This window comes from Electrona antarctica, assembly GCF_951216825.1.
Source record: "Electrona antarctica genome assembly, chromosome: 12".
NCBI lineage: Eukaryota > Metazoa > Chordata > Actinopteri > Myctophiformes > Myctophidae > Electrona > Electrona antarctica.
Window position 1 is genome coordinate 7,371,685 of NC_136793.1, and position 18,328 is coordinate 7,390,012.

The 18,328-nt window shown below is 46.8% G+C and overlaps 3 protein-coding genes across 3 annotated transcripts; 2 read left to right on the forward strand and 1 right to left on the reverse strand.

The window, feature by feature from the left end:
• Positions 1-5,040: 5,040 nt before the first annotated feature.
• On the forward strand, positions 5,041-8,214 carry LOC306933710 (putative E3 ubiquitin-protein ligase HERC4; the record flags this gene model as incomplete). The annotated part of the gene is made up of 1 exon (XM_079516020.1): positions 5,041-8,214. The coding sequence occupies one exon, from the start codon at positions 5,041-5,043 to the stop codon at positions 8,212-8,214; it is 3,174 nt and encodes a 1,057-aa protein (XP_079372146.1).
• A 2,202-nt stretch (positions 8,215-10,416) lies between these two features.
• Positions 10,417-11,112, reverse strand: LOC306933711 (dolichyldiphosphatase 1-like; the record flags this gene model as incomplete). The annotated part of the gene is made up of 1 exon (XM_079516021.1): positions 10,417-11,112. The coding sequence occupies one exon, from the start codon at positions 11,110-11,112 to the stop codon at positions 10,417-10,419; it is 696 nt and encodes a 231-aa protein (XP_079372147.1).
• A 4,514-nt stretch (positions 11,113-15,626) lies between these two features.
• On the forward strand, positions 15,627-16,748 carry LOC306933763 (glutamine synthetase-like; the record flags this gene model as incomplete). The annotated part of the gene is made up of 1 exon (XM_079516073.1): positions 15,627-16,748. One exon carries the CDS (start codon positions 15,627-15,629, stop codon positions 16,746-16,748), a length of 1,122 nt encoding a protein of 373 aa, XP_079372199.1.
• Between the last annotated feature and the right edge of the window lie 1,580 nt (positions 16,749-18,328).

Here is an 18,328-nt window from a genome sequence, read left to right on the forward strand (position 1 = left end):
GCCGTGGTGTCAGTGTATGTACACCTTAATTTCAGATCACATGGAGGCCATTTCATGTATATTATTAGTGTGGACGTGAGCCAGCTAGGGTGATACGCACGCAGCCGATTACAGTACTTGCGCGCTCTGCTTGCGCAAGGAATTAATGGCGAGACAGAGTAAATGAAAATGTGGACTTGAGAGTCTGGACTCGAGTACTACAACACTAACGCATAAGATGAACCTTGCTAGTTATCCTATTGTTTTGTCAAAGAAAGCCATTCGACCTTAACTAATCTCTTCACTCATGAGATTGGAGTGTTGGCAACTTGGATTGATTGATTGATTGACAAATTTATTAACAGTTTGCAGAATTCAAGCACAAACTCAATACAAAGGCTGTTAACTGTGAGTGGACGACCCAATTAAGCATTACACTTGTTTACAACAGGGTCCACCATGTTCAATTCATCAAAACATTTAGAGACGTACAAATAGACACTTCTATATAGACAAAGAACAGAACAGGAATTCATCATAATGGAGGTAAAAAGGGAAAAGAAACATATACAGTGAGGGGAAAAGGGGGGGGGGGATAGGGGGGGGCGGTGGGGGGGATTCAGATTTTACAGGGGCCAGTTTTGAATTGCAGCCATCCGTAGGTGCCCTTTGATAGCGGTTTTGAAGGAGTCAAGGGATTCGCATGTCTTAATGACTGTTGGTAGGGCGTTCCACATTTTGGTGGCATAGGAGCGAAAATAATTTAGTCCCTTGTTTGTGCCGAATCTGGGTTGTACATGGTTCGTTGCACTCCCTCTGGTGTTGTGGGTGTGGCAAGACCCTCTACTGTATCTACATTGTACAAACATTCACCTACAAAGTCCATCTCATCCTTTGCCCCTAAACTAACTATACTAACAAACCCACTCCAAAACAATCTCTCTAAAGGTCCTTTCAAATGGGCAGCGATGAACGCAGACGTTGTTGTTGTCGCCTGGATCAATGACAGGTCTCCTCCAGGTCTGGATCAATGACAGGTCTCCTCCAGGTCTGGATCAATGACAGGTCTCCTCCAGGTCTGGATCAATGACAGGTCTCCTCCAGGTCTGGATCAATGACAGGTCTCCTCCAGGTCTGGATCAATGACAGGTCTCCTCCAGGTCTGGATCAATGACAGGTCTCCTCCAGGTCTGGATCAATGACAGGTCTCCTCCAGGTCTGGATCAATGACAGGTCTCCTCCAGGTCTGGATCAATGACAGGTCTCCTCCAGGTCTGGATCAATGACAGGTCTCCTCCAGGTCTGGATCAATGACAGGTCTCCTCCAGGTCTGGATCAATGACAGGTCTCCTCCAGGTCTGGATCAATGACAGGTCTCCTCCAGGTCTGGATCAATGACAGGTCTCCTCCAGGTCTGGATCAATGACAGGTCTCCTCCAGGTCTGGATCAATGACAGGTCTCCTCCAGGTCTGGATCAATGACAGGTCTCCTCCAGGTCTGGATCAATGACAGGTCTCCTCCAGGTCTGGATCAATGACAGGTCTCCTCCAGGTCTGGATCAATGACAGGTCTCCTCCAGGTCTGGATCAATGACAGGTCTCCTCCAGGTCTGGATCAATGACAGGTCTCCTCCAGGTCTGCTCAAGAGGGGCGCGACAACGCAAGCGTAAAAAGAAAAAGCTAAACAGAATCCAGGTCTGGTGAGTCGCAAGCGTGTGCACGAAACGAGACAATTTCACGGGAACGCGGCCACGTAAATACGCTTGCGTTGTTGCCCCTCGACTTCTCCACGCGTACAGAAAAACAAACCGCATGTCTCATTGAAAATGAACTATAGGCGCCTTAAATCACTGCCCATTTGAAAGGACCTTAATGCAATGTCCCTTCTTTTATATATTCTGTATGTACTCTAGTCTCCTGTAAGTAAATGTTTGACTTTGGCAGAATAATCACTGACAGCACAGCACACAAAAAATAGGATGCTTCTCTATTCACTTCATATTGAGGACAGTGAAAAGTACATGCACTAGTTAACCCATTTAGACCTGAGGACGATTCTACAAATGTCTCTCTGACAGTTTTCTGAAAAACCTATGTTTCTATGTCAGTGGTTCTCAAACATTTTCATGTCAAGGACCCCAAGAAATATCTGTATTTGGCCGCCGACCCCCATCTGAAAATATGTTGTTCCAGGGACCCACCCAGAAGCAAAGATTTGACTTATATATTCAAAGATTTGCGCCACATTTTCACGATTTTTCAAAAATAGCAGACCTGCAAGCTCGTAGCGCGGCACTCTGTGCCGCACTATGAGCTTGTAGATCTGCTATTTTTCAATAGCTAAAGTATAACATAATAATACATAAAACACCAAAAGGGGTTCCCGCCCAGAACTAGAAAGTACTTTAGCATCACCTAAATGCATGAACACAAAGGCTGGAGGGAGCTATACAGGACAGGAGGGTTAATTATTCGGAAGGTTGGTGGTTATTATATTACACGTGCAGTCATCATTGTCAACAACATCAACAGAAGCATTTGCATACTGTAGTAAGGTCGGCGGCGATTTGAATAGCCCACATGCTTTGGATGTCTCTCTAAACGTCTGCTTCTGCCCTGAAGTGATGCGGTCGGACTGGTTTGCCAGATGGCTTTCTGGATGTTTGGTTGCCATGGACTGAGAGAGCATACAGGCACACTATCTCAGGTGTAGGATGGTTGCCATGGACTGAGAGAGCACGCAGGCACACTATCTCAGGTGTAGGATGGTTGCTATGGACTGAGAGAGCATACAGGCACATTATCTCAGGTGTAGGATGGTTGCCATGGACTGAGAGAGCATACAGGCACACTATCTCAGGTGTAGGATGGTTGCCATGGACTGAGAGAGCATACAGGCACACTATCTCAGGTGTAGGATGGTTGCCATGGACTGAGAGAGCACACAGGCACACTATCTCAGGTGTAGGATGGTTGCCATGGACTGAGAGAGCACGCAGGCACACTATCTCAGGTGTAGGATGGTTGCCATGGACTGAGAGAGCATACAGGCACACTATCTCAGGTGTAGGATGGTTTCCATGGACTGTAGAGAGCATACAGGCACACTATCTCAGGTGTAGGATGGTTGCCATGGACTGAGAGAGCATACAGGCACACTATCTCAGGTGTAGGATGGTTGCCATGGACTGAGAGAGCATACAGGCACACTATCTCAGGTGTAGGATGGTTGCCATGGACTGAGAGAGCATACAGGCACATTATCTCAGGTGTAGGATGGTTGCCATGGACTGTAGAGAGAGGTCAACTCAAAAGTGACGAAGGCACCTGCATGGCCAGCGTATGGAACTCCAACCTCTCCGTCAAATGAAACTCGATCAGCTTCTTCTCTGCGACAGTAGAGTCTGTTCTCCTATACGGCAGTGAATGCTGGACCCTGAAGCCAACCCTGCATGCAGCGGTCTCTAGATGGGTACTACACCGGGATGTTTGCATGCAAGAGTACACATGTTACCAACAAGATTCTGTATGATGGAATGCCAAGGGTGAGCCAGAGAATAGCAGCCAGGACAATGAGACTAGCAGGACACTGCCAATGACATCAAGATAGTGCTGTGGGAACAAACACATGGCACCGGTCCTGAGGACGTCCCACATGTGGATGTACTCAAGAAAGACGCAGGAGCGCAAAGCCCCAACGAGCTGGCCAAATGTATGGAGAACCGGGATGACTGGAAGGAACGATGGAGGGCTCGTCTGAGGACGACCTAGAGAGAGCATACAGACTCACTATATCAGGTGTACAGTAGGATGTAAAGCATCTTTGATGGTTCTCAACTTGTCAAGTACTGTAGACCGCTACAAACTTTCAAATCTCAGCCTCTCTGTGAAAGAACGTTTGCAATATTGAATTATTAGGTTTAGCTATTTGCTACGTAGGCCTACCTTGCTTTTGGAGGAAAAAAAGTAGTATTTTGAAGTATGGTAATGATTACTTATGCCTGTTATGGCAGTGGTGTCAGATTACATACATGTATACATAGACATCCACCCGACACTGAAACATATCATCATTACGTCACCATCGTAAACCAATTATACCCTGGCATTGGTACATATCTTCATCACGTCATGGGACATACGCTTCGTAGCATGACGGAAAACATACCTGCACGGTCTGCTTCCGTATGTCCCGTGCCAGCATATGACGTCATATCATATGCTGCTAAGGGACATTGGTACATATCTTCATCACGTAGCACCTGACTGATAACATTACTTGCACGCTCTGCTTGCGCAAGTAAAAACTGGCCAAACTAACATTGGCCAAATTGTCAAATACTATAAGAAAGGGGCATTGTGAGCTTGTAGATCTGCTATTTTCTGTTTATAAATTTTATCCCACGATTTTGTAACCCATTTTTCACCCCTGTGTCAACTATCTAATGTGATCCTGGGCTCTACACACCCTCCGCTAACCTAGTCCCCATATATGGGGGACATGGGGAAAGCAACGGACTTGAACTCATGCTTCCTTCATGCCTGAGTGTCCAAGTTGACCCTGGTTGGACGAGTGTCCGAGTTTCCCTGGTTGGACGTAGCGCATGGAAGGAACACGTTATCCCAACCAGTTCCTTTCCCCTCCATCAGGCGCCCCGGCTGGCCAGGGGGAGGCAGTTTAGAGACCCTAGGGGACACAGGCAGAACATGCAAACTCCACACAGAAAGGCCCTTTCGCCAACCCCGCCTCGGGTATGGGCACTGATGACGCGAAGGAGGAAACACGCCACCAGCACCCACAGCGTCCCTTATGATGTCATCAATAGAGATGCCATGAGACAATTCACGGCATGACATCGGACTGATGACATACTTGATGACGTGAGATTCCAGGCAGATTCACTTAAAAGATCACTAGTTATGTGTCACATTATCTGAATGTATAAACGTGTTGATGCACAACATTTTATTCACCAAGGTTGGCATTGTGCCAAACACAAAATTGTTACGTTGATTTGTGTCAAGGTAGCGTTTGCACCAGAAAGACAATAATACCCAGAATGCTGTGTTGGGGCAATGCTTCCTTAGGACAGCTAGGGTTGGGTGGGATTGATGACGAGGTAGTGGTTGAGCCACGCACGTGTGACTTCTTTAATGGTAAACAGGTGCGTGACGTGGGGTGTGGCCGGTGGCACACAACGTTCTTGCTCAAAGACGGCACGGTGTATACATGTGGCTGTAATGACCACGGCCAGCTGGGACACGAGAAGTCCCAGAAGAAACCGGAACAGGTCGTGTCACTGGACGCACAGAACATAGTGGCGGTGTCATGTGGAGAGGCCCATACGCTCGCCCTGAACGACAAGGGGAACATGTTCTCGTGGGGTCTTGGCTCTGACGGGCAGTTGGGTCTTAATAACTTTGTGAGGTGTGTCCGGGTGCCCAAAAAAATTACGAGTTTGTCAGATATACAAATTGCTCAGGTAGCGTGTGGATACACGCATTCACATGCTCTTTCGAGTGGAGGACAGGTGTTCTCCTGGGGTCAAAATCAATATGGCCAACTGGGACTGGGGATGGACGGACAGAGCATTTCCACGCCCCAACTCATTCAGTCCTTGCAGGGCATTCCCTTTGCCCAGATATCGGCAGGCGGCGCCCATAGCTTTGCCGTCACACCCTCAGGTGCAGTGTTTGCTTGGGGACGGAACACTTTTGGACAGCTGGGTGTAAATGACAACGACGATCGAAACTGCCCAACCCCGCTAAAGTCCCTTAGGTCACAGAAGGTCGTCTACATCTGTTGTGGAGAGGACCACACCGCAGCACTGACCAAGGAAGGAGGTGTGTTCACATTCGGAGCAGGAGGGTATGGCCAACTTGGACATAATTCTACTAACAATGAGATCAACCCAAGGCAAGTGTTTGAGCTCATGGGTAATGTCGTCACACAGATCGCATGCGGGAGGCAACACACATTGGCCTTCATACCGTCCTCTGGAAAGATGGAAGCGTTTGGGCTCGGTGGCAATGGCCAACTTGGAACACGGTCTACATACAATAGAAAAAGCCCTGCCCGTGTAAAAGGTCCCTGGGTTGCTACTAATGTCCCAATACCCTCACATACAGATAAAACGCAACGCTGTTGTGTCAACCACATCTATGCAGGAGGAGACCAGAGCTTTGCCCACTACAACACTCCCGACAACAACCTCGTTTCTGATAATACGATGACACAACAGCAGGACCCTCGTAGACAGATTTACACCTTGACGGCTGATCTCATCCACAGATGGCTGAGCCACTCGCGAGGAAGACTCCCACGGGAGATATTGAATGAAATTGACCTGGTGTTCTCCTCTGCGAGTTGTCTCAACGGGTCCTTCTTGGCGGCAAGTCATCCAGATCATTACAGCACCAGCTGTAAATTTTCAGGGGTGGATATGAACATGGCACGCCTCCTGTTTCACAGAGTGGTTCAGCACGATCACCCTAAAATAGCCCAGACAGTTGTGTCTAGTTTGGGCAAACTGATTCCCAGACTAAGCAACTCTCCTCCAGACATTGAGGCCCTTAGACTCTACCTCACTCTTCCAGAATGTCCGCTCTTCAGTGACCCGGATACCTACGTCACTCTTGCCATCCCCTTTGCTAAATCACTCATCAGCTTGAAAGGAGATCCGCTGAAAGGAGATCCGCTGAAAGTGCTAGAAAACTGGTGGTCTACATTTGAGCCCCCAGTGTTCCAGAGGCTGGTGGAGCTGTACAAAGAGGTGGCGGTGTATCTTCTCAGGATGCACAAGGCGGGGACGGGGAGCCCTCACTCGGAGCAGATCTTCAGCTTCCTGGATATGTCCCTCCGTCTCTTAGAGATCCTGCATAGGGTGAGTGAGAGAGCAGGGCACATCATACACTATGATAAATTCTACATCCACGAGTTGGATGGCCTGATAGACATCAGAAATGACTACATCACGTGGACCCAGCAGCATAATAATAAGGACTCTATGGGCCAAGATGGTGCCGTCACCCTGTGCAAGTATCCTTTTGTATTTGATGCCCAGGCAAAGACCACACTACTTCAAACCGATGCCATCACACAAATGCAGATGGCAATCGCCCAGGCACAGTGGCACAACATCAACACCATGTTGAACTTCAACATGGCGGAGTCTGTACACCCCTGTCTCATCCTCACTGTTCGGAGGGGAAACATTGTCGGCGATACCATGGATGTCCTCAGAAGGTCCAAGAATGTGGACTACAAGAAACCACTCAAGGTGATCTTTGTGGGCGAGGAGGCTGTCGACGCTGGCGGTGTGAGGAAGGAGTTCTTCCTCTTGATCATGAAAGAACTGCTGGATCCCAAATATGGGATGTTTCGCTACTACGAGGAGTCCAGGCTCATCTGGTTTTCCCGCAAGACCTTTGAAGACATTGACCTGTTCCACCTCATTGGAGTGATTTGCGGCCTGGCCATCTACAACCTCACCATCATAGACCTCCACTTCCCTGTGGCTCTTTACAAGAAGCTGCTGAAGAGGAACCCGTCGCTGGATGACCTGAAGGAGTTGATGCCAGATGTGGGAAGGAGTCTGCAGCTGTTACTGGACTACACGGGAGACGTCGAGGATACATTCTACTTGAACTTCACAGTCACAGAGGACAACTTTGGTGCCACGGAGGTCTTGGAGCTCGTCCCTAACGGCAATACTATATGCGTCAATAATAAAAACAGACACGAGTTTGTCGACGCATACGTGGACTACATCTTCAACAAGCCCGTTGCACCACTTTTTGAGAACTTCTCCGCAGGGTTCCACAAAGTGTGCGGCGGAAAGGTTCTGGAACTGTTCCAGCCAAACGAATTGCAAGCCATGGTCATCGGCAACACCAACTATGACTGGAAAGAGCTAGAGCAGAGTACCGAATACAAAGGAGAATACCGGGCCAACCATCCCACCATCAAGCTATTTTGGGAAGTGTTCCACAACCTCACCTTAGAGAATAAAAAAAAGTTTCTGCTGTTCCTCACAGGAAGCGATCGCATACCCATCCTGGGCATGAAAAGCCTAAAGCTGCAGATCCAGCCGACTGGCAATGGAGAGCATTACCTGCCTGTCGCGCACACCTGCTTCAACCTCCTGGACCTGCCCAAGTACACCAGCCGAGAGAACCTCTGTGACAAGCTTCTTCAGGCTATAGATCACAATCGGGGTTTCACACTTGAGTGATGGTGACCTAACCTGAGTCCGCCAGATGGTGGCAGCAGTGAGTTCCTCCTCCTGCTTCCATCTCGTCTCTCTCGGGCAGAGACGATGTACTCCGAACCAGTGCTGATCGGAACGATATGTGGCCGCTAGAGGCGGCATCAACGCGAGACTGATATTGAAGCTGTGCCACAGCGCAAATGTAAACACAACATAACAAGACTACAACTCGAAATGATTATGGAGATATCAGATTTTTGTCCCGCTGCTTCGGGTTCATCGTTTCTGCTTGAGAGAGACCAGATCCAGGCAGGAGGAGGGAACTCAATACTGCCACAATCTGGTGGAGTCAGGTTAATGGTGACCCGAAAATGGATGAAACTTCGAACCACCATGATCACTGACATGAAGCATGCACATGCTTTTCCTCACAGACCCGACTGACACTAAAAAGGCATGATGATTTGAATGCATAGTCTAGTTCCAATATGTTTACTTGGAACCAAAGGGGCCAGCTGTATACAGTCCTATTCCTAGGTATACAAAATTGTGTGTATCCCTATAAATTCTACCAATCACAGTGAACCTCACAACTCCACTATTGCTTCAAAAGGACTTGTTATACTCTACTCACCCATGTTTTTTTGCTATTTTACTCCTCTGGTACTATGAATGCACACGTATAAATGTATTATTTTATTTTACTGAATGTCTCTGGTTACCCCCTCACAACACAGGGCACTCATTTTACACACACACACACACACACACACACACACACACACACACACACACACACACACACACACACACACACACACACACACACACACACACACAGACACACCACTAAAAGACCACAACTTTAAATAATCTTGAGCTTTTTGTCAGGTGAAACCTGACCAAAACAACAACAGCCCATGAAATGTACAGGACCCAGTCATATACATGAGTCATACTGAGGACCTAGTCCTGATTGGCTGCCACACACGCTGCTGCCATGTATTGGTTACTCGGGTCACATGACCAGGTAACAGAAATCTTTAGATACACCCAATGTTATGTAACGTATAATGTTATGATTGAGACCGGCCGGTTGAGAGGAGCGTTCGTTACTAAATACAGAAACCAGTGCTTCTTTCGTTACTAAATACAGAAACCAGTGCTTCTTTCACCTGACAAATATCACTATGTCATCATTTCTAGTTTGTGTTTTATCGTTACAGTTCTACATTTGGTGCCCCTAAGGTCAAATTGTGAAAAGCACCTTTGGAGGTGCGCTTTATGACACCTGAACACGTGATTCCAGTTTGGTTTGGATTGTAAAAACAAATAATAATAAATACATAACTGAATGATAATAAAACAACAACAATCAGCACATTTCATACATAAGATTCAAAGTGAATAAGTAGTCCTGGGAATCATCAGTTCCCATGCCATGTGTGGCCAATAGGTCAGAGGCTTACAGTGGTGGAAAAAGTACTCTAATGTTTTACTTAAGTAAAAGTTTCAATACTGCAATGTAGAAATACTCTGTTACAAGTAAAAGTCCGGCATTCAAAATGTACTTGAGCAAAAGTACAAAAGTATTGGCATCAAAGTATAAGTACCAAAAGTAAAAGTACTCGTTATGCAGAATGTCCCATTTCACAGGTTTCAAATAGCTAGCCGATCTACAAGCTCAAGTTTAAATATGGCAGAAATGGTACGGGACGTATCTACCTCAGGGTTACGGGTCTCGTAACATCATACCCCTCACTCAGGTGACCCAGCCGGGGTGATCAAGACATACTAACAGTCGGGCAGGCATTGGTCCGACAACACCGTCGATCCTGTCATGCGCGGCCGGTTACAACTAACCCGTGGCCGGGTTTAAACTCACGCGTGGCTCCCACCATGCGTGGCAGGTTAAAGCTAACCCGTAGCAGGTTAAAACTAACCCTGTGGCTGAGGCTCCCGACATGCGTGGCAAGTTCCCGTGGTGGGTTAAAACTAACCCGTGGCTTCCTCCTGTGAGGTTAGGATTAGGCTTTGGGTAGGGTTTTGGACACATGACTGTAGGACTGGTGGACATCGGACCAACAAACACATGCACCCCAAATGCAGCAGGGGGTGGAAATAGTAGTAGTGTAGTGTGTGTGTGTGTGTGTGTGCGTGCGTGCGTGCGTGCGTGCGTGCGTGCGTGCTGCGTATGTGCATTATGCATGTGCGCATGCTCGGTCCTTACCTCCGTGGTCCAAGTTTCGGTCGTCTGTTCATTGCCTCTGATCTCGTCACAGTGTATTCAAACCACAAGACGTTGGGGATCAGGCTCGTGTCTCGCACCAGACAGTACTCTGATATCGGCCACGCCGCTATCTTGGGGAACAGTGGCGTCAGCGCCTCTCGCGTGAAAAAGAACCAGAATATGCCAATGGTGCTCCCCGCCACTCCACCACAGAAGACCTGACTCCAGGTGTGATACAACAGGTAGACCCTGCTGTATGAGACCGACAAGGCCGTGCCCAACAAGGTGACGGACAGCACGTGCCTCCACAACGGGTCCGTTTGACGCGTTCTCAGACGATGGAAAAGCACAGAGTAAACGACAAAGAACCAGATGAGCTGGGCGTGACTGGAGGGCATCCCGTAGCCCGCGGACAGTGTCGAACGAACCAGCGGACACGGGCGCGGCTCTCTGAGAACGCGCTTCAGTAACCAGTTCACGCCTTCGTTCAGGACGAGCCCGCCGAAGAACGAGATCGAGTGCAGTTCCCGTTTGAATACGATGAGCGTGACGAAACCCACGAGGATCGCTACAGGAAGGAGAGTGATGTAGGCGAGCGCTTGTCCCAAGAGATCGTCCTCTGGGAACTCTACGTGTGTTAGGTGGACGGACCGCCATTGGGATAAGGCCAAGCACTGCTCCTCCGATGCCATCTTCCCCTGCTGGAAACAGCTGAAACGTATGTCCTTCTCGCACGCATCAGGCGAGATCGACAGTCCATATACTGTATATTATGATGATGATCATGATGTCAGTACTGTGACGTCATATTGATGTCTCCATATATGGGCTAAAATAACCCGACAGACAGACAGACAGACAGACAGACAGACAGACAGACAGACAGACAGACAGACAGACAGACAGACAGACAGACATGAGGATTCGAATATTATATTGTGAATGGGTGAGACCTGAACATGATGGAAAAAGTTAGCTAAATTATAGAAAAAATATCACACCTGTGTGAAGTGAGGGGCACTCTTATCATCGTACATCATCATGGCGTAAAATAGACACTATGGGCCCTATTAAGCAAGTGGAATCTAATTACATATAATTTTACAGTTTTTAAGACGTGGGGGCGGGTGCAATGTCATATTACAATTATGGGCCAGGTGAGAAGCGCTTTCGACACCCCGTGGTGTGAGCAAAACGGCCTTGAATTAGTCATGGGAGTGTTTCAGGGAGTTTTGAGGCTTACCCAATGAACATGTCCGTACTATTCTCTTTACGACACCAGCTGATGTCCTCATGGAATGCGCCCTTTTCGGCAAGTGGTATTACATTTCTGCAGACTGGCACCATAGACATGACATGACTTTGTCACATTTGGGTTAATTATTCCTATTGCACTGCATGCTGTCACCTTTATGCCTCAAAAGAACAGATCCACAAGCTGTCACAGCCATGATGTGCATAGCTTGTAGGCCTATGTCTCTATTTTGTTAAGTAACTTGCAGTGTTCATTGGAAAGTCATTACAGCGGCGCAGCCATATGCTAAGGGAGAGAGATATACGCACATCATCACTTCATTTGTTTCTGTTCTAAGCATGAAAAACAGCTGTAAAAATCTTTATTCTATAGTTCATTTGATTCATAAATGAATAACTAAGCCTTTGAAATGGCACCTACCTATACCTTTCAGATCGGAATGGAACTGCGAGTAGATACGCAGCATTGGCTGGCAAATTGGCAATCCATGCGTAATGTTCCCAGAATCGTCTAACCCCCGAACATACAAGTGCGTTTGATATTGTTTAATTCGATAAAAATAGAACCATATACCATACAGCGAATGAAAGCAAGATTCCTAAGGAATGTGGGGATTTTTACATTTTAAAAAACGGCTGAGAAATGAGAGAACCATGAGTGTTTATAATATCAAATATTATAAGAATAATATGAAAGACAAACGGGCTGTGAAGAGCTCAGCTCACCATCCCGACAAGGAGGAAATATAGCCTATAGTGCATGCACGTATATGCACTGACTGTTGCACACACGCTCTTTATTTGTTTCTATTGAAAAACACCAGTAAAATAACGTTTATTTTATTTTATTTCATTCGAGTCACGACAAGGAATGAGTTGAAATGCCATACGTGCGCCATGCGTATTGCTGCGGCCCCAATGTTATGGTCTTCGCTCGTAGCCAGTGACGGATCAACCCCTCTCAAGGCCCTGGCGCTTCACAAAATCAAAAGGCCCTACAGATTCAGCCAATTAATTAATTAATTAATTAATTAACATGCATTTCGCCGTTTAGCGCATATCCACTACTGCCTGCGCTGCCCGCTGACACACAAGACACAGCCGCACTGGGCACAGCCTTTCCAACTTCAGTCTCTGCTAAACTATTATGTAAGGCCTAGGAGATTACTTTATGGTTATTAATACAGTCATTAACAATAAACATGCAGCAGCATGTTTTGTCTAAATTGTCTTTGTGGCCAACAAATGTAGCTACATTTGCAAACAGTGCTGTTGACCATGTTGTTACATGGTCCATATAACGTGTGTACCAACAGACAATGTCGATATGCTATATTAATATTAGAACGTTTTAAAGCTAGATTAATTATTGACGACAATGCAACCAAGTTGTGGTGGGTGCAACGTCACTGAAAACTTTCATAATAGCAAATTAGCAATTACATTAATTTACTCACGAGTGCTGAAATCGTGAAATGGAGGATGTAAGAACACACTTTTGTTGCATTAGAGCAGGGTAAATATGAAGTTTTGCGCCACGGTCTTGTGTTTATATTCCTCTTACATAGGCTGTAGGCTATGTTATTGTCGCAACAACAACACACGTTGGTCGGTCTGAGAGAGGGGGCCTTCCTGAGCGAGGGGGCGTCGCTTACTCGCTTCCCCTCTGTCGGAGGAGGAAGCGACGCGCAGCCGTCGGGAACCCCCCTATGGGAACCCCCCCCAGGCCGACTGCCCCCTTGCTGCTAGTATCAGGCTGCTACAGAAACTGTCAGACGAGAAGACCAAAAACACTAGCGGGGGTTCCTGTGTTGCGTTATATTTTTCGACAGAAGCAACAGTTGTACCTATAGTCTCGTACCGGGCCCTGCAAGCTTCGGGCCCTGGCGCTTAAGCGCCACCTAGTTCCATTGTTAGTCCGGCTCTGCTCGTAGCATTTTATTGAAGAAGAATTGAGTGGGGTGTGATACAGCGTATGAAAGCAAACCTCCCAGTGATTATGGAGATGTTTTAATTTTTAAAAAAGGTTTAGAAATGAGCGATATATGACCCTTTATAATCTCAACGAGAAAGCCAGAAAGCTCGCTGTTGCCATGTCTCATAGAAACAAGTAAATAGGTCTATAAACATACTCCCAAAAGAATCGCATATAACAGGGGTCTACAACCTATTTTAAATGAAGTGCCATGTTTTTATTTTCTAGATAGTGAGTCTGCCATATCAAGATTCCTTTTAATGACACCACATTAAAATGTCCAGCATATTTTGATTGTCCACAAATATAAAGTTCTTCCTTCTTTTTACATATTTTCTTGCACATTGTTATAATGATCATTATAAATATATATCCCCCTGCAGTCAGAGTTCATTGTTTTAATGAATGAATGTGATGCATTGTGAGCTGGTAGATCTGCTATTTTCAAAAGTAATCTTTGAAAAAAGTGACAATAAGAATATTTTTGAAAAATGTTATTGAAACATTTAAAAACACAAATCTGTCATGGGGGTCACTGGCTTAGTTGGGCAAATGCATTCATCTGGGGGTCCTTGACATGGGAATGTCGCTGTGTGAGGATCACTGGTTTAAACAACATTAGGAGAAAAGCCCAAATAAGCACTTTAGAAACAAGAAAAGCAACCACAACTACCAATATTTACAAGCAACTTTGCAGAAAAAGAAGCCGCTTATAATAAACAGACATGGCAACACTCCAGCAGCACTCCAGAGCCGCTCAAGTGTAAAATCAAACAGTGCTTTTTGCTTTTAAGACGTGGTCAGACCCAGGCGGAATCGGTATGCGCTGAGTGTTTTTAGGTCAAGGGGCTTAATAGCAACTAGCGCAAAGCGAAAATAATTAACATATGGACACTCCCCCAATGCTAAATTATGCAGGAACGTGGTATTCCATATGAGTGAGCGCTCACCACGGCTTCCATAATACGAAAAGGCGCAGAGCGAGGGCGAAATCTGTATTACCGCATGGGTTTTTCGTCTTGCTTAATAGGGCCCATGCCTATTAGCTCAGACACTATGACGTACAATTCTCCATTGTCAATGGGAATTTAATGTTTGTGTTTAGACGAAGTTTGTGGACGGTATATAAAAGCTGGATATAGGAGGGCCTAGCGCATAGTATAATGCCTGCCTGCCTGCCTGCCAGACAGACACGATTGACATCACAGTACTAACAGACTGGCCTCCAGGTACTTTGTGCTTGTTTGACCCACACAATAACCTGGGCAATGTCAATGTGCATACCCTGGCTCTGGCTGGTAATAACATAAACTGGAAATGCACTATGTTGAGCTGCCAACTTGCGCTTTGCACACAAGTTGGCCATGAATGGCCTACTTGTGCACGAGCAGAGTGCGCAACTTATCTGTCACCACTACAAAGGCTTCTAAATATTTTAAGTTTCCTATGTCTGAAACTCAAATTGGTTACGTCATCCTGCACATATGTCGGAGTTGTCCCTCGGAACCACCGTTTTACATAAACTGCATACATAGTTACGTCATCAGCCAAACCCTGATTGGCCGAGCGACGCCACCAACATATGAGGCCAATCCAATTGGCCAAAGTGGCCACCGACATATGCAGCAAGATCCCAACTTGCGCTCTGATTGGCCGAGCGACGCCACCAACAATACACAATCCCTGATTGGCTGAGGCAGTCACCGACATACGCAGCCAAAAACAGCAGGCCTATACTTGCTCGCGCAAGTAACAAGTAATAATGTCCATGGTTACCAGATGCTTCTGTCCGTAGCACTTGACACCAGTCTGGAGCCACGTGGAACTCCATATTTGGGCTGATGTCACATTTCATTATTCGTCATTCAAGGCAGACCAGCATAAGAGTGCTATAGGGTCTAATTTTGTTCTATTTGGTACATTTGTCTTTGAGTCGTTTGATTTTGTTTTTCAGTTAGCAAAGGCCTTTAGGCTAAAATGGCCACATCAGCAAGTGCAAACCTGAGTAAGGTTGTCAAGCAGCACTACATGAATCTCCCTCAAGGAGACAAGGTCCAGGTCATGTATGTATGGATTGATGGGTCTGGAGAAGGACTGCGCTGCAAGACCAGAACTTTGGATTCTGAACCCACGACCATTAGGGATGTTCCCGAATGGAACTTTGACGGCTCCAGCACCTACCAGTCAGAGGGCTCCAACAGTGACATGTATCTGATCCCCGCAGCCATGTTCAGGGATCCGTTCAGGAAAGACCCCAACAAGCTAGTTCTCTGCGAAGTCTTCAACCATAACCGCAAGCCTGCAGCAACCAACCTCCGGCACAGGTGTAAGCAGATCATGAGCATGGTGATGAACCAGCAGCCTTGGTTTGGTATGGAACAGGAGTACACCCTCCTAGGCACGGATGGACGTCCCTTTGGCTGGCCTTCGAATGGCTTCCGTGGCCCTCAGGGGCCTCACTATTGCGGCGTGGGAGCCGATAAGGCCTTCGGACGGGACATAGTGGAGGCCCACTACAGAGCTTGCCTGTACGCCGGGGTTCAGATCTGTGGAACCAACGCCGAAGTGATGCCAGCTCAGTGGGAGTTCCAGATCGGGCCGTCCGAAGGCATCAGCGTGGGCGACCACCTGTGGATGGCTCGCTTCATCCTCCACAGAGTCTGCGAGGACTTCGGTGTGGTGGCCACCCTCGACCCCAAGCCCATCCCGGGAAACTGGAACGGCGCCGGCTGCCACACCAACTTCAGCACTAAGGAGATGCGGCAGGACGGCGGACTGAAGGCCATCGAAGAGTCCATCGAAAGGCTGGGCAAGCGGCACAGCTATCACATCCGGGACTATGACCCAAAGGGTGGGCTCGACAACGCCAGGCGTCTGACCGGCGACAACGAAACCTCAAACATCAAGAACTTCTCCGCCAGCGTGGCCGACCGCTGTGCCAGTATCCGCATCCCTCGCGCGGTGAGCTACGACAAGAAGGGGTACTTTGAAGACCGCCGTCCGTCTGCCAACTGTGACCCCTATGTTGTTAGCGAGGCGTTGATACGCACGTGTCTGCTCAAAGAGGAGGGCGATGAGCCTACAGATTACAGCAAATGAGCACACCCTGCTGGCCAGGCGCATGAAGTGTCATTACAACTATGCTGTATTTGTTGTCCAAGGACCAGACCACACACATACAATCCTGTCCATATACGGTGTGTCGTTGGCTAGTCACAGATCTACACGTACTACTACTCGTACATGAGGCCTAAACATCAATCATTTGGCAACATTTGTGGATTTTTGTGGAAAACTCTTATTTTATTTATAAAGCACGTTTAAAACGAGAAAAACAATAATGAAAGAATAAATTAACACTTCTTTCTTTCTTTCTTTCTTTTTTCATGTCACCTCAGTGGCAGTGCTGCCAAAACGGTCTAACAAAGATTAAAAATACTTAACGGCTTCTGCGCCGTTCGCTGAGGTTTCCGTTGTCTCCGTTCAAGGGACCCTCCGTAAACATCCAAATGTCAGAAACCTTTTACGAGGGTTCCGAGAGGGGCTAGTGTTAACCTACCTATGTGACTGTGTGACTATATGTGCCTATGTGCCTATGTGACTATGAGTACCAGTAGGGGCAAAAGTGGTGTTGTTGTGCCAGAAACAGAGACAGAGTGTCTCAGATAGTGTTGCACTGTTGCCTGTTAATGACAGAGAGAGAGGGGGGGGGGGGGGGGGGGGGTGGAGAGGGGAGTTGCACCACTCAGTTCACACGGGTGTGATTTTATTTATTATATTTAATTCATTCATAAAAAAATCTATATTATGGTATACTTGCTTACGAGAATCATTATTCAGTTATTTACACATTAATAAAATCACACCTGTGTGAAGTGAGGGGCGCTAATATATTAAAGTCTAACTCATGTTGATATGGTGATGTAATGGTGATGTAAAACAAACGGTGCCAACACAAACATTAAACGCCATTAACAATAAAGAGACAATATGACGTAATGAGGGACAATATGACGCAAATATTCCCTTCATTGTCAATGGCGTTTTTAAAACATTTTCATACAGGATTATGTAATAGTGCCAGACAGTACACATATAGGCCTAACCTCGTGGTTCTGTCACACTATAAGTTAAAAAATCACACCTGTGTGAACTGAGTGGTGTAAGGTCTTATATAGCCTGATCAGCTGTGATCTGATGTAATGCCTGACGTAATGAAATCACACCCGTGTGAACTGGGTGACCATAGCAACCATGCTCATTTTTCGGTACGAACAGACACGTAAACTAACAATGATGAAATCACACCCGTGTGAACTGGATGACCATAGCAACCATGCTCATTTTTTTGGTACGGACAGACACGTAAACGGACAGACACGTAAACTAACAAAGCCAGTTGTAGGAGTGGTTTACACCACTCAAAAAAAACCAAGTGGAAGTCCACATTACGGCATATAAAACAAATCACAGCCGCGCCGTGTGAACTGAGTGGTGTAAGGTCTTATATGGACTGATCAGCTGTGGTCTGACGTAATGTCTGACGTAATGAAATCACACCCGTGTGAACTGGGTGACCATAGCAACCATGCTCATTTTTTTGGCACAGACCGACAGACAGACAGACTAACAAAGCCAGTTGTAGGAGTGGTTTACACCACTCCTACAACTGGCTTTGT